The sequence below is a fragment of the Bufo bufo genome, chromosome 1 (genome assembly GCF_905171765.1).
Source record: "Bufo bufo chromosome 1, aBufBuf1.1, whole genome shotgun sequence".
NCBI lineage: Eukaryota > Metazoa > Chordata > Amphibia > Anura > Bufonidae > Bufo > Bufo bufo.
The window spans coordinates 250752614-250778113 of NC_053389.1; the positions used below are offsets into that span (position 1 = coordinate 250752614).

At 43.5% G+C, this 25500-nt stretch overlaps 1 protein-coding gene across 2 annotated transcripts in view; it reads right to left on the reverse strand.

Moving 5' to 3' along the window:
• DGKI (diacylglycerol kinase iota) overlaps nt 1–25500 on the reverse strand; it is a 292586-nt gene that overhangs the window by 162744 nt on the left and 104342 nt on the right. For both annotated transcript variants that reach the window (XM_040438414.1, XM_040438411.1), the window contains exons 16-19: nt 19668–19723; nt 17435–17497; nt 855–928; nt 645–756 (exon numbers count right to left, since the gene is read on the reverse strand). In XM_040438414.1, the coding sequence (XP_040294348.1) occupies nt 645–756; nt 855–928; nt 17435–17497; nt 19668–19723 (305 nt within the window). The remainder of the gene's footprint in view (nt 1–644; nt 757–854; nt 929–17434; nt 17498–19667; nt 19724–25500) is intronic.

Sequence of the window (25500 nt, forward strand, 5' to 3'; positions counted from 1 at the left end):
TAAGTTATACATCTTCTTGTATATAGTGGTATGGAGCATGCTGGTATAATCTGGGTATCTTCTGTATACACGTACAATTATATATGTACAGCTGGTATAAGTTATACATCTTCTTGTATATAGTGGTATGGAGCATGCTGGTATAATCTGGGTATCTTCTGTATACACGTACAATTATATATGTACAGCTGGTATAAGTTAGACATCTTCTTGTATATAGTGATACGGTATGGACCATGCTGGTATGACCTGGACATATTCAGTATATAATTATATATGTACAGCTGGTATAAGTTATACATCTTCTTGTATACAGTGATATGGACCATGCTGATATAACCTGGGCATCTTCTGTATATAGTTATATATGTACAACTGGTATAAGTTATACATCATCTTATATATAGTGATATGGATCATGCTGGTATAACCTGGGCATCTTCTGTATACTATTATATATGTACAGCTGGTATAAGTTATACATCATCTTGTATATAGTGATATGGGCCATGCTGGTATAACCTGGGCATCTTCTGTATACTATTATATATGTACAGCTGGTATAAGTATCTTGTTAATGCCTGGTACATAAAGCTGTAAGGACAGATGTCAATGGCAGCTCTTATATCTGGTGATTTACTTACCAGAGACGCCATAGTAAAGCCAATGACCTCGATATAACCATCGTCATGCCGCTGAGGTTCAAAGTCTCTATGGTCACTGGGGTTTCCCCAGGGCATTGTGCCAGCACAGTACCTGTAAGCCGGAAAAACAGTTCAGTGACAGTAATAGACTGTGTATAATGGATCTATCACAGATTCTATACAATAGACCCCTATAAGAGCGCAGCTTACCTTGGGATATTTAAGAAGACAATACACTGAAACTTCAGTTCTTGGATCTTGGGGGTGAGGTCCGTTCCATCACACTGCAATATCAGATAGATATATTATTACACAATAGACTATAAGCTCTTTAAAACAGAGTCCACAACAAAAAAAATATACAGAATTTAGATAAACCATCTTCTTCCTTGCCTTCAGCTTTTGCTCCAGAAAGTAGCCAGGCTTGTACTGCATCACCCATTATCCACAGTAAAGAGACTGTTCTTTGTTATTCCTTAACTAGGACTGGTTATTACCTCCACCATCAGCCCCTACATCTGCCCTCTTGCCGGGCACCCTACCATTACCCACTAGAGGAGAGGATGCACCGTGCATTCACTGTGCCAGGTCCATTTGCAGTCTATGGGGGAATTGACATGGCCTTTTTTTTAAAGGCCGTGAATTATAATGTCTGTCCAAAAATAGGACATCAGTGGCCTCGTTTTTTTACAGCCGGTTAGACAGAAGTGCGATTGTCTAATGGCCATTAAAAACAGCTACACAATGTAAAACAAATACTTACCTCACCACAGGCATGCTGGAAACACTTGCTTCGCTCTGGAACCAGCAGGACCTGAAACTTCCAGCTTGATCATGTGATATCATGACAATTGAAGCGTCCTGCTGCCTCCAGTGCAGAGCTAGTGTTTCTGTAGGGGCCTGTAGTTAGCTTTTTGTCCCCACTACACAGTGGCATGCAAAAGTTTGGGAACCCCCAAAATTACTGTTACTGTGAACAGTTAAACAAGTTGAAGATGAAATGATCTCCAAATGGCATACAGTTAAAGATGACACATTCCCTTTGCACTTTTATTTTCATAGTTTACATTTAAAGTAACGAAAAAGGAAAAGGGCCTGAAGCAAAACTTTGGGCACCCTGCATTGTTAGTACCTAGTAGCACCTCCTCTGGCAAGTATCACAGCTTGTAATCGCCTTTTGTATCCTGCCAAGAGTCTTTTTCAATTCTTGTTTCAGGGATTTTCATCCATTCTTCCTTGCAAAAGTCTTCCAGTTCTGTGAGATTCCTGGGCTGTCCTGCTTGCACTGCTCTTTTGAGGTTTATCCACAGATTTTCAGTGATGTTCAGATCAAGGTAAAACTGTCAGCTTGTGCTTTTTCAAGTAGTCTATTGTGGATTTTGAGGTGTGTTTAGAATTATAATCCATTTGTAGAAGCCATTCTTTTCAACTTCAGCTTTTTTACAGTTGATGTTATGCTTCCAGAATCTGCTGGAATTCCATTGAATCCATTCTTCCCTCTATCAGAGAATTGTTCCTGGTGGCTTTGGCTGCAAAACAACCCCAAAGGATGATTGATCCATCCCAAAACTTAATGGCTGGAGAGGTTTTCTTTGCATGAAATGGGTTACTGTAGGTTCTGGAAGACTTAGAGTGGTGGATAGAAGACATGTCCCACAGTCGGTGGTTCTCCATAATTCATTTGCAGCACTCTCAGAATGTAAGGACAACATGGATATGGACTCAAGCACAGAGGGTGAGAAACCATCGACTCCTATGTCTAATGTATGCAAGACTGCAGCCAAGGACAAAAAAGATAAAGTGAAGTCTCAAAGGAAGCAGCTGTTTCTGGGTGATTCAATCATAAGAAGTGTGGAGCTTAAAGAAAATGGTTTTGTGAGATGTCTCCCTGGGGCTACTGCTCGAAGAGATAGAAGACGTATTATTAATATTGTTAAGCAAGCAAAGCAGGAAGGGGACGTGGATGTTCTTGTCCATCTAGGGACAAATGACCTGGCTTGCAATGAAGTGTCAGAGGTGAAAAAATCTTTTATCACACTTGGTAATGACGTACAGGATTTTGCATCCACCATTTCATTTTCTGAAGTTCTGCCTGTGCATAATGTTCAGAATGATAGGCAGAGGCGCATAAAGGATTTCAACATATGGCTTGGTAAATGGTGTCAAGAGCAAGGATTTGGCTTTGTTTCTCATGATAGCTCTACTTGGAATAGAAAGGAACTGTACAAAAAAGATGGTTTGCATCTTTCTCTCAAAGGAACAAATGTACTCAGTGAACAACTCCAAGAATTTGCGAAAGAGTATTTAAACTAGGAAGGGGGGGGGGCAAAAGAGTGAAAATAAAAGAGTCCAATTGCCCCCCGAAACAATGCCAGAACAGGTCAGAAGCACAGAGGTTAAAGGGACACTGACAGGCGAAATCAGCATATATAGTTAGATATATCACATTACAGGTCTTATAGAGTCTTTTAAAAGCATATAACTATCCCCCCTGTCCACCTTATAAAGAGCGAAATATAAAGTTTTATAACCTGCTTCTCCGTTCAGCAATCTGCCCAAGGGGCGGCGTTTCATGTGAAAATGCGCCCAGCCAGCCTTCCCAACTGCCGTTCTTAAGCCCCGCCCAGCTCATCATTATTCACTTCGCTGGGCGGGGCTAGAACTCTCCCCAGTCCCGATCCTGCGCCTGCGCAATTCAATCCTCAGGGCATCGTTCATGCCCAATCTTCTGCGCCTGCGCCCCGCCGTGCCGTCGGACGCACTATAATTAACCCCTTATATGATGTGAGTGAGCAGCGCTCTGAAGCGCTGCTCTGAACAGTGCATGGCTGAGGCTGCAGCTGCCTCAGCTATGCACTGTTCAGAGCAGCGCTTCAGAGCGCTGCTCACTCACATCATATAAGGGGTTAATTATAGTGCGTACGACGGCACGGCGGGGCGCAGGCGCAGAAGATTGGGCATGAACGATGCCCGGAGGATTGAATTGCGCAGGCGCAGGATCAGGACTGGGGAGAGTTCTAGCCCCGCCCAGCGAAGTGAATAATGATGAGCTGGGCGGGGCTTAAGAACGGCAGTTGGGAAGGCTGGCTGGGCGCATTTTCACATGAAACGCCGCCCCTTGGGCAGATTGCTGACCGGAGAAGCAGGTTATAAAACTTTATATTTCGCTCTTTATAAGGTGGACAGGGGGGATAGTTATATGCTTTTAAAAGACTCTATAAGACCTGTAATGTGATATATCTAACTATATATGCTGATTTCGCCTGTCAGTGTCCCTTTAAGAAATGATAAGCTCAGAGACCCGTCTACAAATGCTTGCAGTTTAGGTAAAAAAATCAATGAACTTGGGTCAATAATGGCATCTGAGAATGTAGATTTAGTGGCTGTTACGGAGACATGGTTTAATGAAAGAAATGACTGGGACATAACCATACCAGGGTACTCTTTATACAGAAGAGACAGAGAAGGCAAGAAAGGAGGAGGAGTGGCCCTGTATGTGAAAGATAGCATTAAATCTAACCTAATACAAGTTGGTGAGGCCAACATAGAGTCAGTTTGGGTTACGTTGCAGTTTGCTAATCATGCAGTAACTCGTGTAGGTGTGATATATAGACCACCTGGTCAAGTTAAAGAACTAGATGATCTACTAGTTGAAGAAATAGCTAAAATGACAATGAAAGGAGAAGTTATCATTATGGGAGATTTCAATCTTCCAGATATAAACTGGAAAACCAAAATAGCAAGTTCTACCAGGAGTACAGATATTCTAAATTCCCTACTGGGGTTATCCCTACAACAAGTGGTTGAGGAGCCAACCCGGAGGGAGGCCATTTTGGATTTGGTATTCACAAATGGGGATTCGGTATATGATGTCATTGTAGGCGAAACCTTGGGATCTAGTGATCACCAGTCAGTGTGGTTTAATATTAGAACTGTGAAAGAGTCCCACCACACAAAAACAAAAGTTTTAGATTTTAGAAAAACAGACTTTTCAAAAATGAAATTAGTCATAAATGAGTCCTTATCAGACTGGAACGGATTACATGGAGTCCAGGAGAAATGGGATTACTTAAAAGGTGCATTATTGAAGGCAACAGAAAATTGCATTAGACTTGTCAGTAAAAGCAAAAAAAGGAAGAGACCACTGTGGTACTCAGCAGAAGAGGCCCAAATCATTAAAAATAAAAAGCTAGCATTTTGTAATTATAAAAAAAACCAGAGCAATGAAGATAAGGAAATCTACAAGATTAGGCAGAAAGAGGCCAAGCAAGTTATAAGAACTTCTAAAGCGCAGGCAGAAGAAAAACTAGCTCAGTCTATGAAAAAAGGGGATAAGACATTCTTCAGATATATAAATGAAAAAAGGAAATTAAAACAAGGAATAACTAAATTAAAAACAAAGGACGGAAGGTATGTAGAAGAGAATAAAGGGCTAGCCGACTGCCTTAATGAATACTTCTGTTCAGTTTTTACAAAAGAAAAAGAAGGAGAAGGACCTCCACTAGAAAGGATGACTAATAAATCGTTTGATGCATGTGTCTTTACAGAGGAAGATGTTCTAAGTTTGCTGTCTAAAGTGAAGACAAATAAGTCACAGGGGCCTGATGAGATACACCCAAAATTATTAAAAGAGCTTAGTGGTGAGCTGGCAAAACCGTTAACAGATTTATTTAACCAATCATTAGTAACAGGAGTCGTCCCGGAAGATTGGAAATTGGCAAATGTCGTGCCCATTCACAAGAAAGGTAGTAGGGAGGAATCGAGCAACTATAGACCAGTGAGTCTGACATCAATAGTAGGCAAATTAATGGAAACCCTATTAAAGGATAGGATTGTGGAACATCTAAAATCCCATGGATTACAAGATGAAAAACAACATGGGTTTACTTCAGGGAGATCATGTCAAACAAATCTTATAGATTTTTTTGACTGGGTGACTAAAATAATAGACGGTGGAGGTGCAGTAGACATCGCATATCTAGATTTTAGTAAGGCTTTTGACACTGTCCCACATAGAAGACTTATCAATAAACTGCAGTCATTGAGCATGGACTCCCATATTGTTGAGTGGATTAGGCAGTGGCTGAGTGACAGACAGCAGAGGGTTGTAGTCAATGGAGAACATTCAAAACAAGGTCATGTTACCAGTGGGGTTCCACAGGGATCTGTACTGGGACCAATTTTGTTTAATATCTTCATAAGTGATATTGCAAAAGGCCTCGATGGTAAGGTTTGTCTTTTTGCTGATGACACAAAGATATGTAACAGGGTTGATGTTCCTGGAGGGAAACGCCAAATGGAAAAGGATTTAGGAAAACTAGAAGAATGGTCAGAACTCTGGCAAATGAAATTTAATGTGGATAAGTGCAAGATAATGCACCTGGGGCGTAAAAACCCAAGGGCAGAATATAGAATATTTGACACAGTCCTGACCTCAGTATCTGAGGAAAGGGATTTAGGAGTAATTATTTCAGAAGACTTAAAAGTGGGAAGACAATGTAATAGAGCAGCACGAAATGCCAGCAGAATGCTTGGATGTATAGGGAGAGGTATAAGCAGTAGAAAGAGTGAAGTGCTTATGCCGCTGTACAGAACACTGGTGAGACCTCACTTGGAGTATTGTGCGCAGTACTGGAGGCCATATCTCCAGAAGGATATAGATACTCTAGAGAGAGTTCAGAGAAGAGCTACTAAACTAGTACATGGATTGCAGGATAAAACTTACCAGGAAAGGTTAAAGGACCTTAATATGTATAGCTTGGAAGAAAGAAGAGACAGAGGGGATATGATAGAAACTTTTAAATACATAAAGGGAATCAACTCGGTAAAGGAGGAGAGCATATTTAAAAGAAGAAAAACTACCACAAGAGGACACAGTTTTAAATTAGAGGGGCAAAGGTTTAAAAGTAATATAAGGAAGTATTACTTTACTGAGAGAGTAGTGGATGCATGGAATAGCCTTCCTGCAGAAGTGGTAGCTGCAAATACAGTGAAGGAGTTTAAGCATGCATGGGATAGGCATAAGGCTATCCTTCTTATAAGATAGGGCCAGGGACTATTCATAGGATTCAAATATATTGGGCAGACTAGATGGGCCAAATGGTTCTTATCTGCCGACACATTCTATGTTTCTATGTTTCTATGTTTCTATGAAATTATGTACCCATTTTTTATCCAAACATACCTGTTCTCATTGTGGCCAAAGAGTTCTATTTTAACCTCATCCATCCACAGGACTTGTTGCCAAAATGCATCAGGCTTGTTTAAATGTTCTTTTGCCACAACTCCAGAGTCTGCTAAATCTTCCTGAAGGTCTTTTGCAGTCAAGCGGGGAATCCTGATTTGCCTTTCTAGCGATCCTACAAGCAAATGTCTCTGAAAAATTTCTCGATCTTCCAGACTTTCTTTTGACCTCCACTGTTCCTGTTAACTGCAATTTCATAATTACATTTCAACCTGAGGAAATGACAACATAAAAACGCTTTGCTATCTTCTTATAGTCTTCTCCTGCTTTGTGGGCGTCAATCATTTTCATTTTCAGATTTTCAAAGTGCAGCATTTATAAGTGCATTGGAGATACTCAGGAGGTAATCTGGAGGTGGATACAATCTAAAAAAGTAAGATTTGTTTGTTTAAAATCTTTCCCCTCTTTAAGATGGCAGATCTGGTTCTGTGCAGAAATTGTTGTGCTTTTATTTCAGGTTCCACTCTTCGGAGGTTTGGATGCAAATCTGAGATTTGTAAATTAACAGTTAAACAAACTCAGGCTTGGAACGTTGCAATGCCACTGACACAGAGGCCCCCTAGAAATGGAAGATGGGTTACTGCAGGTTCTGGTAGACTTAGAGTTGTGAATAGAAGACATGTCCCACAGCCTGTGGAGCTCCATAATTCATTTGCAGCACTTTCAGAGCGCAAGAGCAACATGGAGGATGGCTCAGGCACAGTGGGTGAGGAACAATCATCTCCTATGCCTAAAGTATGCAAGACTGCAGCCAAAGACAAAAAGAGTAAGGTGAGGACTGATAGTAAGCAGCTGTTGGTGGGCGTATCCTTAATATTGTTAGGCAAGTAAAGCAGGAAAGGGAGGTGGATGTTATTGTCCATCTTGGGACAAATTATCTGGCTTGCAATGAGGTTTCAAAGGTGAAGGAAGCTTTTCACACACTTGGTAATGATATACGGGAGGTTGCATCGACTGTTTCAGTCTCTACAGTTTTGCCTGTGCATAACCTTCAGCATGACAGGCATATGCGCATTAAGGAATTCAATGTATGGCTTGGTGAATGGTGTCTGAACCAAGGGTTTGGCTTTGTGTCTCATGTTAGCTCTCGTTGGAATGGAAAAAAACTGTACAAGAAAAATGGTTTGCAGGAACGAATGTCCTCAGTGAACAGTTCAAAGTATTTGCTAAGGAGCATTTAAACTAGGAATGGGGGGCAAAAGAGTGATAATCCAGCAGTCCGACTGCCCCCCGGAACAATGCCAGAAGATGCCAGTAGCACATAGATTAAGAAATGACAAGCTCAGAGTCTTGTCTACAAATGCTCGCAGTTTATGGAATAAGATCAATGAACTTCAGTCTATAATGGCAGTTCAATGGGAGTAATGACTGGGATATAACAATACCAGGGTTCTCTCTATATAGGAAAGACAGGGAAGGCAGGAAAGGGGGAGGGGTGGCCCTGTATGTGAAAGATAGCATAAAATCTAATTTAATACAAGTTAGCTAGACCAATTTAGAGTCAGTTTGGGTTACATTGCAGCTTGATAATATTAAGGTAACTTGTGTAGGTGTTATATATAGACCACCTGGCCAAGTCAAAGAATTAAATGATCTACTCGTTGAGGAAATAGCTAAAATGACATTGAAAGGGGAAGTTATCATTATGGGAGACTTTAATCTTCCTGATGTAAACTGGAAAACCAAAATAGCTAGTTCTGCCAGGAATACAGATATTCTAAATTCCCTACTGGGATTATCTCTACAGCAAGTAGACTTTTCTAAAATTATATTAGAGGTATACAAGTCCCTATCAGATTGGAACAGTTTCAATGGAGTCCAGGAGAAATTGGACTACTTAAAAGTGGCACTATTGAAGGCAACAGATAAATGCATTAGGCTAGTCCAGTGGTCGGCAAAGTGCGGCTCGCGAGCCACAAGCAGCTCTTTAGACCCTTCAATGCGGCTCTTTCCCACGGCGACCCATCCTGCACTACAGAGGAATCAGTGGCGTAACTATCAGGGAAGCAGCTGCTTCAGGGCCCGAGCTCAGAAGGGGCCTGGGAGAAGTCACTGTACTTCGTCACCCCGGGCCCCTGTCAGAGCAGCTGACTTCTCCTGCACCGGGTCCAGACTCCTGCCCTTGCACCTCTGTCACTGACCTAACATCAGTGACATTGCTCCGCCTCTCCCCTCCATAGTTCTTATGATGGACAGTGACCAGCATCAGGATGGCCCGGCGTGGGCGGGGCTATAATAGCCCTGCCCCCTTTTCTACCTGCGATTCCTGCTGCCTGAAGTTGAATCTTCCATGCCCAGCAAGCTGAACATCAGTTGCATTGCCACAACTGCACCAGTGATGTGAGTGTCAGGGGAACTGGGGTTATATTCAGCTTTCCCAGACTGTGCACATGTGACCTGCAGTACAGTAGGAAAGCTGGGTGAATTATATCATGAAATGTCATCCAGCTTCCCTGCTATCCTGCCTGGCACAAGTGCAGAGGCATTAGAGTATGGGGGAGAGGTACAGCAGGAAAGCTGGGTGTCTATATATGTGTATTGTATATGTGTGCGTCCATGTATGTGGTGACTGTGTGCATGAATGCATCCATGTATGTGGAGAGTGTGTGTATGAGTGCGTTCATGTATGTGGAGAGTGCGTGTATGAGTGCATCTATGTATATGTTGAGTGCGTGTATGAGTGTGTCCATGTATGTGGAGAGTGTGTGTATGAATGCATCTATGTATATGTTGAGTGTGTGTATGAGTGCATCTATGTATGTGGAGAGTGCATCCATATATGTGGAGAATGCGTGTATGACTGCGTTCATGTATGTGGAGAGTGCGTCCATGTATGTGGAGTGTGTGTGTATGACTGCATCCATGTATGTGGAGAGTGTGTGTATGACTGCATCCATGTATGTGGAGAGTGCGTGTATGACTGCATCCATGTATGTGGAGTGTGTGTGTATGACTGCATCCATGTATGTGGAGAGTGCATGTATGACTGCGTCCATGTATGTGGAGAGTGCGTGTATGACTGCGTCCATGTATGTGGAGAGTGTGTGTATGACTGCGTCTAAGTATGTGGAGAGTGCGTGTATGACTGCGTCCATGTATGTGGAGAGTGCGTGTATGACTGCGTCCATGTATGTGGAGTGTGCGTGTATGACTGCGTCCATGTACGTGGAGAGTGCGTGTATGACTGCGTCCATGTATGTGGAGAGTGCGTGTATGACTGTGTCCATGTACGTGGAGAGTGCGTGTATGACTGCGTCCATGTATGTGGAGAGTGCGTGTATGACTGCGTCCATGTATGTGGAGAGTGCGTGTATGACTGCGTCCATTTATGTGGAGAGTGCGTGTATGACTGCGTCCATGGAGAGTGCGTGTATGACTGCGTTCATGTATGTGGAGAGTGCGTGTATGACTGCGTCCATGTATGTGGAGAGTGCGTGTATGAGTGCGTCCATGTACGTGGAGAATGCGTGTATGACTGCGTTCATGTATGTGGAGAGTGTGTGAATGACTGCGTCCATGTATGTGGAGAGTGTGTGTATGACTGCGTCCATGTATGTGGAGAGTGCGTGTATGACTGCGTCCATGTACGTGGAGAGTGCGTATATGACTGCGTCCATGTATGTGGAGTGTGCGTGTATGACTGCGTCCATGTACGTGGAGAGTGCATGTATGACTGCGTCCATGTATGTGGAGAGTGCGTGTATGACTGTGTCCATGTACGTGGAGAGTGCGTGTATGACTGCGTCCATGTATGTGGAGAGTGCGTGTATGACTGCGTCCATGTATGTGGAGAGTGCGTGTATGACTGCGTCCATTTATGTGGAGAGTGCGTGTATGACTGCGTCCATGTACGTGGAGAGTGCGTGTATGACTGCGTTCATGTATGTGGAGAGTGCGTGTATGACTGCGTCCATGTATGTGGAGAGTGCGTGTATGAGTGCGTCCATGTACGTGGAGAGTGCGTGTATGACTGCGTCCATGTATGTGGAGAGTGCGTGTATGACTGCGTCCATGTATGTGGAGAGTGCGTGTATGACTGCGTCCATTTATGTGGAGAGTGCGTGTATGACTGCGTCCATGTACGTGGAGAGTGCGTGTATGACTGCGTTCATGTATGTGGAGAGTGCGTGTATGACTGCGTTCATGTATGTGGAGAGTGCGTGTATGAGTGCGTCCATGTACGTGGAGAGTGCGTGTATGACTGCGTTCATGTATGTGGAGAGTGTGTGAATGACTGCGTCCGTGTATGTGGAGAGTGAGTGTATGACTGTGTCCATGTACGTGGAGAGTGCGTGTATGACTGCGTCCATGTATGTGGAGTGTGCGTGTATGACTGCGTCCATGTACGTGGAGAGTGCGTGTATGACTGCGTCCATGTATGTGGAGAGTGCGTGTATGACTATGTCCATGTACGTGGAGAGTGCGTGTATGACTGCGTCCATGTATGTGGAGAGTGCGTGTATGACTGCGTCCATGTATGTGGAGAGTGCGTGTATGACTGCGTCCATTTATGTGGAGAGTGCGTGTATGACTGCGTCCATGTACGTGGAGAGTGCGTGTATGACTGCGTTCATGTATGTGGAGAGTGCGTGTATGACTGCGTCCATGTATGTGGAGAGTGCGTGTATGAGTGCGTCCATGTACGTGGAGAGTGCGTGTATGACTGCGTTCATGTATGTGGAGAGTGCGTGAATGACTGCGTCCATGTATGTGGAGAGTGCGTGTATGACTGCGTCCATGTATGTGGAGAGTGCGTGTATGACTGCGTCCATGTATGTGGAGAGTGCGTGTATGACTGCGTTCATGTATGTGGAGAGTGCGTGTATGACTGCGTCCATGTATGTGGAGAGTGCGTGTATGACTGCGTCCATGTATGTGGAGAGTGCGTGTATGACTGCGTCCATGTATGTGGAGAGTGCGTGTATGACTGCGTCCATGTATGTGGAGAGTGCGTGTATGACTGCGTCCATGTACGCGGAGAGTGCGTGTATGACTGCGTCCATGTATGTGGAGAGTGCGTGTATGACTGCGTCCATGTATGTGGAGAGTGCGTGTATGACTGCGTCCATGGCTGCAGTATGAAAGGTACAGAGGCTAAAATTCTTGTGGATATGTAGAGGTAAATCAGACAGGTCTATTACAATTGCAGCGCAGGTTTTAAAGGGGTTGAGTTGAATATAAACTCCGTCAGCAACTGGAAATGTTAAAAAACAAAGTCGTGCTAGAAATGACAGTAAATACAGTAAATAAAAAGTCACAAAATAGCCATATAAGAGGGGTTTGCACAGGAGGAGGCGGTTTGTGAAGAAGTGTGTGTGTGGGGGGGCCCCGTACAAAAATTTGCTGTGGGGCCCAGTCAGTTCTAGTCACGCCTCTGAGAGGAATCGAATCTTGCCCGTGGGACGCATTTACGTTCCACAAAGCAAGAGAGGGCGTGTTCGCTAACTAGTATTAGCGCACGCGCATCACAGTAGGGCCTACTGTGATGCGCGTGCGCTAATACTAGTTAGCGAACACGTGGTTTACATGGCTGAGAGGAGTCAGGGACAGGACTTATCTCAGGTTAATTTGCATATGTATCAAATCGCCTTTTTTACACAATAAAAGCACACAGAGCTATGGGGACTGGGTATTGCGGATGTGCTAGCGGCGATCTAGCAACCCATGTCCTCAGCTCTATACACAAAATCCCGGTGACAGGTTCCCTTTAAGTAATAACCCCAGTCTAATCTCATTCAGACATGAAGCCAGAGGTCAGCTGATCATTGTGGGACTTGCTTCTGAAAGTACTAGGGATCAGCTGTTATGCCTGGGAGAAGTTGTGGCCTGTATTACAAGGATCTGTATGGCGGTGAAAAATAAATCTGGTGGCGAAACTCTCTCTATGACATCTGTAAGTCCTAATATAAGAATCGGAAGTTCAGACTTCAGTTATGCCCATTAGTTATTGTGAGCCCAAACCAGGTGCAGGTCTAAAGCACAGAACAGATGCAGATCTTTCCATCATACCTGATCTCTGAGAAGGCTTCACTACTGGTTTTGGCTCATAAAAACTGATGGAAAATAACTGACCAAATAACTGAAGTGTGAATTTGGCCTTATTCACATTGCATTTACCCACTATGCTGATAGCAGATTCAGTTTTGTGTGCCGCAATAGCTTTCATTATACTTTGTGCGGCCCTTGCACTGCTGATCAGCATATTTTCTGTTTGGGCTGCACATTCAATGTTTTTTTACTATGTTATTTTGGAAATGTGATTATCTTGTGTTTAGATCTAGATTGTTTTTCTGCTTTTTTTTTTTTACTTCTAAGCACAAGGCTCATTTTGCCCGACACAGCAGAGAAAATTAGAATACAAAGTAAGGTAAATTGGCATATGTTCTTTCAACAGAGACTCTGAATCTTTCTAAGCATTAAGGCTCCATTCACACATCCGCAAATGGGTCTGCATCCGTTCCGCAATTCATTTTCTATGGGGACGGAATGAATGCGGACAGCACACAGTGTGCTGTCCGCATCCGCATTTGCGGAGTGCGGTGCGATCTTCGGGTCCGCAGCTCCGCAAAAGAATAGGCATTTCTATAGGGGTGCCGGGCGGGTGTGTTGCGGATCCGCAATTTGCGGGTCCGCAACACACCACGGACGTGTGAATGGAGCCTAAAACAGGAGTAGTAAAATTGTGCAAGGATTAAAACATAAGGCTGAAGCTACACCTAGACTTTTTGCATCATTACTTACTGAGTTTAACTATCAAGTGACATCTGCCGCGTACAAGACTGCATACGAGTCAACTGACTGCTTTGGTCTCCAGTTGCAGCTCAATAGTTAAAGTCGTTGTCTAAGATAATAAAAAATCAGACAACCTCTAAAATGTAAAAAAAAAAACATCAAAATCCCAGCTGTCTCTCTAGCGCCATTCTTTGTGATGCTGGTCTTGTACCCCCGCCACTGTCTGTTTACATGGCACGTACCAACTGCAGCCAATCACTGCACTCAGAGGTGGGAGTATCAGACAAGAGCCACAGAGAACAGCGCTAGAGAGATGGGTAAGTATATCATGGTATTCTATTTTAAAACATTGTAGGGTTTGTCCAAGATTTTTAATTATCTCAGACAACCCCTATAAAATCAATAAAAATGCTACAAGAGGCTTGGTGCAGCTCCAGCCTAACCAGATAGAACAGAAAGACTGAAAATCACAGATCTCAGATTCTCCTATGAAGTTCTGCTCGTCTGATGGCTTCAATACAGGCATCACTGATCATCCACTTAAGGCCTCTTTCACACTACCGTTTTTTTTTTTCGTTTTGCGGGCCATTTTTTGCGTTCTGTATACGGAACCATTTATTTCAATGGTTCCGCAAAAAAAAAACGGAATGTACTCCGTATGCATTCCGTTTCCGTATTTCCGTTTTTCCATTCCGTTGAAAGATAGAACATGTCCTATTATTTCCCGCAAATCACGTTCCGTGGCTCCATTCAAGTCAATGGGTCCGCAAAAAAAACGGAACACATACACAAATGCATCCGTATGTCTTCCGTATCCGTTGCGTTTTTTGTGGAACCATCTATTGAAAATGTTATGCCCAGCCCAATTTTCTCTATGTAATTACTGTATACTGTACATGGCATACGGAAAAACGGAACGGAAAAAACGGAATCGAAACGGAAACACAACGGAAACAAAAAAATGGAACAACGGATCTGTGAAAAACGGAACGCAAAACACTGAAATCGACATACTGTAGTGTGAAAGAGGCCTAAGGGCTCGTTCACACGACCGCATGGCTTTTTCAGTGTTTTGCGGGCCTTTTTTTAACGGATCCATTTTTTGTTTCAGTAGTGTTTCCGGTTCGTTTTTCCGTTACGTTTTTCAATATGGCATATACAGTATACAGTAATTAAATAGAAAAAATTGGGCTGGGCATAACATTTTCAATAGATGGTTCCGCAAAAACGGTAACCGATACAGAACATGAAAAACGGCCCGTATACGGAACGCAAAAAACGTTCATATGAACGAGCCCTGAAGGGCTCCTCTAGCTACATGGATTTGTATAAAAATCTGATTACTATGACAGGATAAATTTGGTTTAATTCCTAACAACCCTTCTTAGGGCTCATGCACACGAACGTATTTTCTTTCCGTTCATTTCTATGGGTCCGCAAAAAAAATGGAAGGTGCTCCGTGTGCATTCCGTTTGTGTATGTCCGTATTTCCGTTCCGCAAAAAAATAGAACATGTCCTATTATTGTCCGCATTACAGACAAGGATAGTACTGTTCTATGAAGGGCCAGCTGTTCCGTTCAGCAAAATACGGAATGCACACGGACGTCATCAGTATATTTTTGCGGATCAGTTTTTTGCAGACTGCTAAATATATACGGTCGTGTGCATGAGGCCTTACTTGTAATCTGCCCTCAGATCAGTGTTAACTACCTCGAGTTACGCTGCTTGCAAGGTATGGTCTGCCTGACAACTTGATATAATGGACTGTGTTGTTAAGAAGTGCATGTCTAGCAACTATTTTTACTCAGCTGCTAACCTTGACGCTAGACTGGTACTATAGTGACAGTGGAGAAGGAGAGAAGCACCAAGGTTATCATGCATGTCATTCTTAAAGGGGTATTCCCATCTAAGACAATGGGGGCATATCGCTAGGATATGCCCCTATTGTGTGATAGGTGCGCATGCGCTGCTGGCCTCTATTCATTTCTATGGTGCTACTGAAAATAGCCGAGCGCTGGCTTGGCTATTTCCATCGGTCCAGTGGTGTACCTCCAATAGATGCAGCTGCTATGGGGCCCGTAGAGAAAAGGGGCCCACAGTGAACCAAAGACGAGGGACACAGGTCCTGTACATCTAGTAAAAGAACAGCACAGAGTATGGTATATTTCCCAGATTAGGTAGGAGCATCTGCCAGGAGCTGTGATGACATCATCATCATCACAGGTCCTGTACATCTAGTAAAGGACCTGCACAGAGCATCATCACAACTGCAGGATGAGCTCTCTATGGAGTGGTAAGAGGAGGTCTTCCTCCTTTCTCTTCATTTGTACCCCATTCCCACTTTTTACTCATATCTCACTCATATATATAGTCCTGCAGACAGTTACAACCACTATTACCTCATACAATAACCATAATATATATCTATACATACTGCACTATTATACCTTGTACGTCTCACATCAGTACACTGATCTACAAATAAATATACTGCAGTATAATAGATGCAGTGCACACACAGGTATGAAGTATACCCAACAGTGTATAGTATACCCAGCAGTGTACTGATATGTGAGGTATGAGCTGTAATTTATACCTCATACCTCACATATCAGTACACTGCTGTATATGCTGGCCAGGAACGGGTAGTGGGAGGGGCTATGAATGGGGCATGGGGGCCCAATTTAGATACTTGCTATGGGGTCCAGTAATTTTTATGTACGCCCCTGCTTCGGTCCCATAGAAATAAATGGGAGTGGTCACTGTGCATTCCCATTGACTTCTATGGGGAAAGAGCTTGGTGGCCGGACCTGAGGATACCTGGGGTCCTCCAGACACCACTTTCCCGTTCTTGATATAGGTACGGGTCCCAGCAGTGAGACCTGCACCTATCAGACAAAGGGATATATCCTAGTGCCAGCCTGCTTTAATAATCAGATTATGTATACAGTTACATGGAGAACCTGACATGGATGGAGTTGTGCTGCTACATTGTAAATAAACGTAAAAGATAAAAGAAAAAAATGGAGTGGATATGTGGAATAGGGAAATGGGACAGGGAATGGAGAGGAAGGAAAGGTAAAGCGCCAGAGGAGAACGTGAAACTAACGTCGAGCTACCAGCTCGTAAATTACTGGTTACAGTGCGAGGCAGCTGCCCACTTAAAAAGAAACAAAGCACAGGAACACTAACAGTGTGCCATACGCAAGGAAACAAATAACAATATAGTGAGGCGCCAATTGCACGTAACCGGTGTTGAATAGATGGCGGTATAAATATATATATATATGTATATATAGCGATATAGAGGATAACTATAACAGCTCAAATGACAGATCTACTAATGTTATATTGAGGCTGTATAGGAATATGTCATAACCACAATTAAAAATCAAGTTAAGTCAAGGGACTTACTTCACCAGGGAGGAGGATGAACAGGATAAGCTCAAGACACCTGTCCTCCTTACCTCCCTCGCCGAGGTCGCCTGTAAGATGGACACACACCCCGTCCTCGCGATGAAAGTAAACTTGAGGGCTTCAAACCAAGGATGCTTGTTTTATTCTTATTAAAAAGCTTGACGCGTTTCGGGGATTACAACTAAGTCCCCTTTATCAAGAGCATAAACATACCTGAGTTACCTATCAATGTTCATCTAAACCATCATGTTTGAATTCAGCATGTGAGCAGAACACCATGCCACTTTATATGTCCACCGGCTTTATTAATCAGATTTCTGGTGGATAATCTGACATGGATGGAGTCGTGCCGCTACATTGTAAATAAAACCAAGTACGTGACATCCCAGCACTCACCACAACTTTCACATGTTTGGATAAATCTCTAGAGCTCCTCTGTAAAAAGTCGGAGAAGGCAGCCTGAAGACAGAGACAGATTAGAACTTTAAAAAGTTTGCTAACAGCAAACTAACCAAAACTAAAAAGTTTAAACTGAAAAAACATAATAAAGCCTTCATTGGTTAACCAATGTGTGGGCTGAACAAAGAGTCAACCATGGGCATTTGCCGAGGTATGCAGCACCTCATGCCTGGTTTCTTTATCATAAGGATTTTCATTTCTATATACAGACAGAAATTCAGGGTTAGCTGCACTTTATGGAGTCTAAGATCGTTTGAAAACTGCCTTCTATAATAATATGTGTCTGAGATCTTACTACTAAAGGATAGGTCATCAGCATCTGATCGGTGGGGGTCCGAGACCCGGGACCCCCACCGATCAGCTGTTTCAGAAGACTCCAGTGCTCCTTTGAGCTCAGTGGCCTTCTCACAACTTTTGTAAGGCCAGTGACAACACGTTCATCGCTCATGTGGCCTAGACAGAGCTCAGCCGGGTCAGCCCTATTTAAGTGAATGCGCTGAGCGTGATACATGTGCAGCACTGTGCTTGGTAAGCTGCAAGAAGGCTGTGACACTCAGAGGAGCACCGATGCCCTGGTTGTGGGACCCCCACCGATCAGATACTGATGACCTATCCTAAAGGTTAGGTCATAAGTAGTAAAATCTAGGAAAACCCTTCTTAAGGAATGAACCCGGAGCCCAGCAAAAGTTCTTCAAAAAATAAAAATGGTGACAGTATCCTAGTACAGCATAGCTTCTTTTATTGTCGCAAAGCATTACTGGAAGTAGTAACATTTCAACAACAATATGTGGCTGGGTCTTTACAGAGGTTGAAATGTTGCTACGTTCTGTGCTTTGTCCACAATAACACAAGAAAAGAAGCTATGCTACACTAGGATCCTGTCACTAGTTTCATTTTTTGAACACCATCTGTCTCATTAAAAGTTCAGGCTGTTACTCTGCCCATGCTTTTCACTGCAGCACTGCTGTCATAATTAAGAATAAGCACACCCAAAATTATTTTCCTTACAGAAAGACATAATGGAGCTCATTTATCACAAAATAGCATATGCTACAATGGTCTTCATATGCCCTGCAGGAGGATGCACTTAAAGGGGTCCTCTGGGTTCAGGGCTGAACCTGGCTCTTCTTTATTCATTGACTACATATGAGTGGAGCATTGGAGCATTTCCTTGTTCTGATACTCCTCCTTGTCACGCTGCAACGCACAACGCAAGGCTCTGTTTGTTGTGTGTTAGTGACGTATCGGGCTTCGCATCACTATACTAAGCAGAGACTTCCTCCAGCAGTGCGCCCAGTGAAGTCACTGGCACAGATGGGGGTTTATAGCAATTCCGGGATGCTGTTTTGGAGGCCGATACTATGCTACTTTTCATAGTACCCACCTCCAAAACAGCCTCCAGCAGCACTAGATAACGCCCATCTGTGTTGGTGACGTCACAGGGCTCACTGCTAGGCAGAAGTCTCCGCTTAGCATAGTGAGGAGAAGCCTGGTACTTTACTGGCACACACAGCCTTGTGCTGGCGATGCGGCGTGGTAAGAGGAAGCATCGGAGCATATGTAGTCAATGAATAAAGAAGAGCTTATATCCACCATTTTTTGGAATTAGGCAAGTGCGGCATAGAAATGTCAACTGTGAATACATTTTGGCACGATGGTATTTAAAAAGTTTCTGTAATAAAGACCATTGTGTAACCTGCAAGCAACTTACCAACTAGCGCACGTTAGATCCTGCTGTGTACATTGATACAAACACCTCATCAGCAGCCCTAGACTTCAACTCTTGTCAGTGGCACACATAAGAACGGCTTCCCCTGCTTGCTGTGACACTTTCAGAACTACATTTAGATTTATACTTCTTCCCTTGAGAAAACTAGTCTACTGTATACATCCATATGCATTTACCTCCCCCTAGTGGCAGCAACATGAAGCCAGAATTATACAATATATCACACAGAGCTACCCTTTAATATAGAGGTATTATAGTTAATCAGCACAGAATTTTGGACCTAAAGATGTAATGATGGCCTTTCAGTTGCATGTGAAGCCCAATCTGAATGTTGTTATGGAGTGGTGTGATGAATATGTATGCCCCTGGCTCTCGCACACCATTAACAGTGCTCAGTGTGCGAGAGAATGTGGGAGGAAACATGCTCGTCCGGACACTTACCCCTGCATAGAACATCTTGTTGCGAAAGCGACTGTTGAATTTCTCTGGATTTGCTTCTGCAAGGAAAAGACAGAACCTGTTACCAGTGTCACAGTCTGAGTACATGGGAATTCTCAGTATACAACCCTATCAACTAAAGACACTCTTAGGAAGCTCTTTTTGTACTGGAGACATGAAGTCATTTTACATAATTTTGTGTTGCTGAACATAAAAATTATATTGAAGCTTGGAAGTTACAAAGGGAAAAAGTAAAAAAAAATAGCTCAAACAAAAATTAGGAGGTTGAGTGACGTCAAAAGAGAAAGAGTCGATAATTTCCATCAGTCTGTAGATTAACTTCTAATGGCATAGAAGAAGATGGGCTGCAGAATTTGTAGTTGTATATCATCTATTCTCTTTCAGATGTCTTCCCCGTTAGCCACTTCCCTACTGCCCACAAACTATAAATGTCCAGGCGGGCGGCATATATATCTCCAAGGACATTTCAAAATGTGCTTGCAGAGATCACAGCTGTACACTGATTGTGCCGCCGCTGGAGTGGGGAGGCCGCTGTCAGTGACTCCCCATTGAGAATATGGTTTTTCACCGTCCCTGCCTTGTCGCTCTATACACAGCACTGCCGCTTCCTTCTCTGGTCCCAGTGGTCATGTGACTGCCGGGGTCCGGGGTCTGCACAGCTGGCTGGGTCTTATCAGACCCAGACCGCCTGTGCAGTAAGGTCATACAAGCATGTACAACCTCCCTGGGGATTGTAATATGTCAGCCCCAGTTACCTGAGAAATCAACAAAACAAAAAAAAAAAAAACATTAAAGGGGCTCTGCACTTTGTTTAAACTGATGATCTATCCTCTGGATAGATCATCAGCATCTGATCGGCGGGGGTCCGACACCCGGGACCCCTCGCCGATCAGCTGTTTGAGAAGGCAGCAGCGCTCCAGCAGCGCCGCGGCCTTCTCACTGTTTACCGCAGGCCCAGTGACGTCACGACTAGTATTAACTTGCCTGGGTGCGGCTAAGCTCCGTTCCCTTGAATAGAGCTTAGCCGCGCCCAGGCCAGTGATACTAGTCGTGACGTCACTCGGCCAGCGGTAAACAGTGAGAAGGCAGCGGCGCTGCGGAGCGCTGCTGCCTTCTCAAACAGCTGATCGGCGAGGGGTCCCGGGCAGGGCCGTCTTTGCCGCAGGGCAAAAGGGGCAGCTGCCCCGGGCCCAGTTGCTCCTGGGGGCCCAAGGGAGCTCCGTTTCCCGACTCCCATTCACTAGTGACTGCGTCGCTAGGTTAAAACATTCGGGGCCTAGGCCCCTGATGTTTTGTCCCAGGCCCCGAATGTCCTGCCTGCCTGCTAGATACAACTGTATTGCCGTACACAGAACAGCAATACAATTTAATCTGATACAGGTGAAGGACCTGTGGTGACATCACAGGTCATGTGATCAGCAAAACAGGCTGTGATAGGATGACCTGGATGATGTCATGTGACCAGTGCAGGATTGGACTGGAGTGAAGAGGAGAAGGAGCCTAATGCTGATGTCTGTATATGAGGACTGGAGAGGTAAGTGAAGGGAGAGGCAGAGCAATGCTGGGAGTTGTAGTTATTTAACTGGGATGTATGTTAGGGCTGAAGGGAGGGATGTTATTGACATGGAACTGTGTGCTTGAGGTGGCTGGGGGAGGGAGTGATGTTATTTACATGGGACTGTATGTTGAAAGTGGATGGTGGGGGGGAATGATGTTTATGTACATGGGACTTAATGTTTAGGCTACGTTCACACTTGGGTTTGGGGATCCGCTTGTGAGATCCGTTTCAAGGTTCTCACAAGCAGCCCCAAATGCATCAGTTTAACCCCAATGCATTCTGAATAGATGCGGATCCATTCAGAATACGTTCGTTCGGCTCCGTACGGCCCCCCGTGCGGAGCCAAACGGATCCGTCCTGACTTACAATGTAAGTAAATGGGGACGGATCCCTTTGCATTGACACAAAATGGTGCAATTGTAAACTGACCCGTCCCCCATTGACTTTCAATGTAAGTCAGGACGGATCCGTATTGGGACTTATAAATTCAAATCTAATACAAACGAATCAGTCCTGAACGGATGCATTTGTTTGTATTATCGGTGCGGATCCGTCCTGTACAAGTACAAGTACAAGTACAGGACAGATCCGCACGAACGCAAGTGTGAAAGTAGCCTATGGGGGTGATGTTTACATGGGATTGTGCGTTGGAGGCGGCTGGGGAGGAGGTGATGTTATTTACATGGGACTGTATGGTGGAGGGAGGATTATAACTGCAGGGGGCACTGCAGATCCAGGGGACATTATAGGCGGTCTTATTACTACTGGGGGCTCAATAGGAGGGTCTTATAGATCCGCCTTTTTTCTACTAAGCGCACTATGGGGGCCTTATTACTACTGAGGGGTCTGTAGGGAGCTTTATTACCACTGGAGGAATAATAGGGGGCCTTATTTCTACTGGGGGGCTCTGTGAGGGTATTATTAATATGGTAGGGCTCTTCTAATAATGGGGGCAATGTTGAGGAGCATTATCACGGTTGGGGCAGTGTTACTAATGAGGGCATTCTAGAAGGGAATTACTATTGGTGGGACTATTAGGGAGCACTATTACTATGGGGGGGCAGTAATGTTTCTTCAGGATAGTATTTGGGGGTATTGGGGGGGGGGGGGGGCAGGGGCGTAACTAAAGGCTCATGGGCTCCGGTGCAAGAGTTCAGCTTGGGCCCCCCTTCCCTCAGTGCTTTGTGTCTCTTCTTATGCGGCACAAGTGTCTTTGGGCCCCTTCATGCTCCTGGGCCCGGTAGCGACTGCTACCTCTGCACCCCCTATAGCTACACCCCTGGGGATGGGGGGGGCACAGCAAGCAGCAGGATAACACTGTGGGGACTCCAGTTGGGGGATAATGATAGAATGTGAGGAAGCTAAGATGTCTGTGTGTCACACTGCAGAGACGAGGCGGCTGAGAGAAGTTGTCCAGACCGAGTGGAGAAGATGATGAGAGAGAAGATCTACAGAGAGGAGACGTCACCTGGAGGCCCTGGACGTGACAGGTAAGTGCTGCTGTATAGCAAGAACAGCAAAGTGCGGGGGGGCGGGATCCAGGGGGCCCAAGTAAATTCTTGCCCAGGGTCCAATCAATATTAAAGACGGCCCTGGTCCCGGGTGTTGGACCCCCGCCGATCAGATGCTGACGATCTATCTAGAGGTGAGATCATCAGTTTAAACAAAGTGCAGAACCCCTTTAAATGTCCCCCAAAGTTCTTATATGACCTTATGGGCAGCACAAAGTGTAAAATAAAAAGGGCAAAATTAAAACAATATATACATTTAAAAAAATAAATTAAAAAAAGTATGTGAAAACCACTAATTTATAAAGAAAAAAAACACTAAAATAAAAATGACAAAAATAAAGCCCCATGTGTCTTCAAAAAAGGTACAAAAATGAGTAAAAACATGGGGAGCATTTTCATCAAGATATGGCCTCCTGCACACGACCGTAGGTGTCCCGTTGCCGTACTGCGGACCGCATATGCGGATCCGCAATACACGGGCACCTTTCCGTGGGTCTGCAAATCTGGAGATGCGGAATGGAACCACGGAACGGAACACTACAGAAGCAGTACGGAGTGCTTCCGTGGGGTTCCATTCCGTACTTCAGTTCCGTAGATAGAACTTGCTCTATATTTTTGCGAGTTGCCTGTGCATTGGGGACCGCGAATTGCGGTCCCCAATGCACGGAACAAATACATTTGTGTGCAGGAGGCCTATTGCAGTCACTGAGAAGCGTGGAGCCCTGCAATGTTGGCAGATTACTGCTGGATGGATGTGCATTTTATTTCTAATGAAAGAGAATCTCATTATACTCAGTGGGTGAGATTTACCAAGACGGGCGCTCCCATACACCAGTCTTAATCTCCCTGCGCTGGAGTGGGATGCCTCTTAATAAATTAGGCGCATCTCTGGCAGTCCGTGATCAAATTCGCGCCCAGGGACTGGGATAAATTTGAGTTATATATAAAGGCAAGTCATGATAGGCCCCGCCCCTTCCCCTAAGCCCCACCCTTTGTCTTGCCACTTTAAAAAAGTGTTGAGAAGTTCAACAAGTTACAAATCATGGAGCACGCTATAATTTACAACGTTTTATAGCTTGATAAATGCCCCTCAGTGTGCTTTCCTTTTTCCCTCTGTAACTGCCAAACAAGAAGCTAGCTCACATTTTCAACGTCATTTTCATGTTCAGCAACAAAAAATAATATAAGATCAGGTAATGAGGTCTCTGTTACAAAACCTGTTTTAAAAGGCGATAGGTGTTTACGCCGTGATAACAACCTTGCCCCATCTTCCCAATCCTATCTACACACAATTCTGGATAGGGAGATATGACTGCAGGGTCCCTTTAAACGTTCCGAATTTATTTGACTGTGCTTTCATGATAAATTGCACTGGGAGCATGGCTACAATATCAACTAGCATTACCAGCATTAGTATACTCTCCTTGTGTGCAAAGGAAGCTGGTTACATTTACTGTACTCTGCTGCCCCCTGCTGCCTGATCAGATAGATAGATAGATAGATAGATAGATAGATAGATAGATAGATAGATAGATAGATAGATAGATAGATAGATAGATAGATAGATAGATAGATAGATAGATAGATAGATAGATAGATAGATATGAGAGATAGATAGATAAGAGATAGATAGATATGAGATAGATAGATATTAGATAGATAGATATGAGATAGATGATAGATATTAGATAAATAGATAGATATTAGATAGATAGATAGATAGATAATAGATAGATAGATAGATAGATAATAGATAGATATGAGAGATAATAGATAGATGATAGATAGATAGATATTAGATAGATAGATAGATAATAGATGATAGATAGATAGATAGATATTAGATAGATAGATAGATAGATAGATAGATAATAGATGATAGATAGATAGATAGATATTAGATAGATAGATAGATAGATAGATAATAGATAGATAGATAGATAGATAGATAGATATTAGATAGATAGATAGATAGATAGATAGATAGATAGATAATAGATAGATAGATAGATATTAGATAGATAATAGATGATAGATAGATAGATAGATAGATATGAGATAGATAGATAGATATGAGATAGATAGATAGATAGATAGATAGATAGATAGATAGATAGATATGGGATAGATAGATAGATAGATAGATAATAGATAGATAGATAGATAGATAGATATGAGATAGATAGATAGATAGATAGATATGAAATAAATAGATAGATAGATAGATATGAGATAGATAGATAGATATGAGATAGATAGATAGATAGATAGATAGATAGATAGATAGATAGATATGAGATAGATAGATAGATAGATAGATAGATAGATATGAGATAGATAGATAGATAGATATGAGATAGATAGATAGATAGATAGATATGAGATAGATAGATAGATAGATAGATAGATAGATAGATAGATAGATATGAGATAGATAGATAGATAGATAGATAGATAGATAGATAGATATGAGATAGATAGATAGATAGATAGATGGATAGATAGATATGAGATAGATAGATAGATAGATAGATAGATAGATAGATAGAAGGTAACGGCCTCTGTGACAGCCGTAATGTCCTGCTATGGGTTGAGTCTTCAGACAGGCGCAGCAGCGACCTGCGTCACTGGGTGTAATGAGCCGAGCTACAGCTGCCCGCCGCATTATGCTCTTGAAAAGCTAAGGTTTCAATCCATTACACTCAAATGTAACCAGTTTCCAACAAAGACGACAAAGCAATAACTT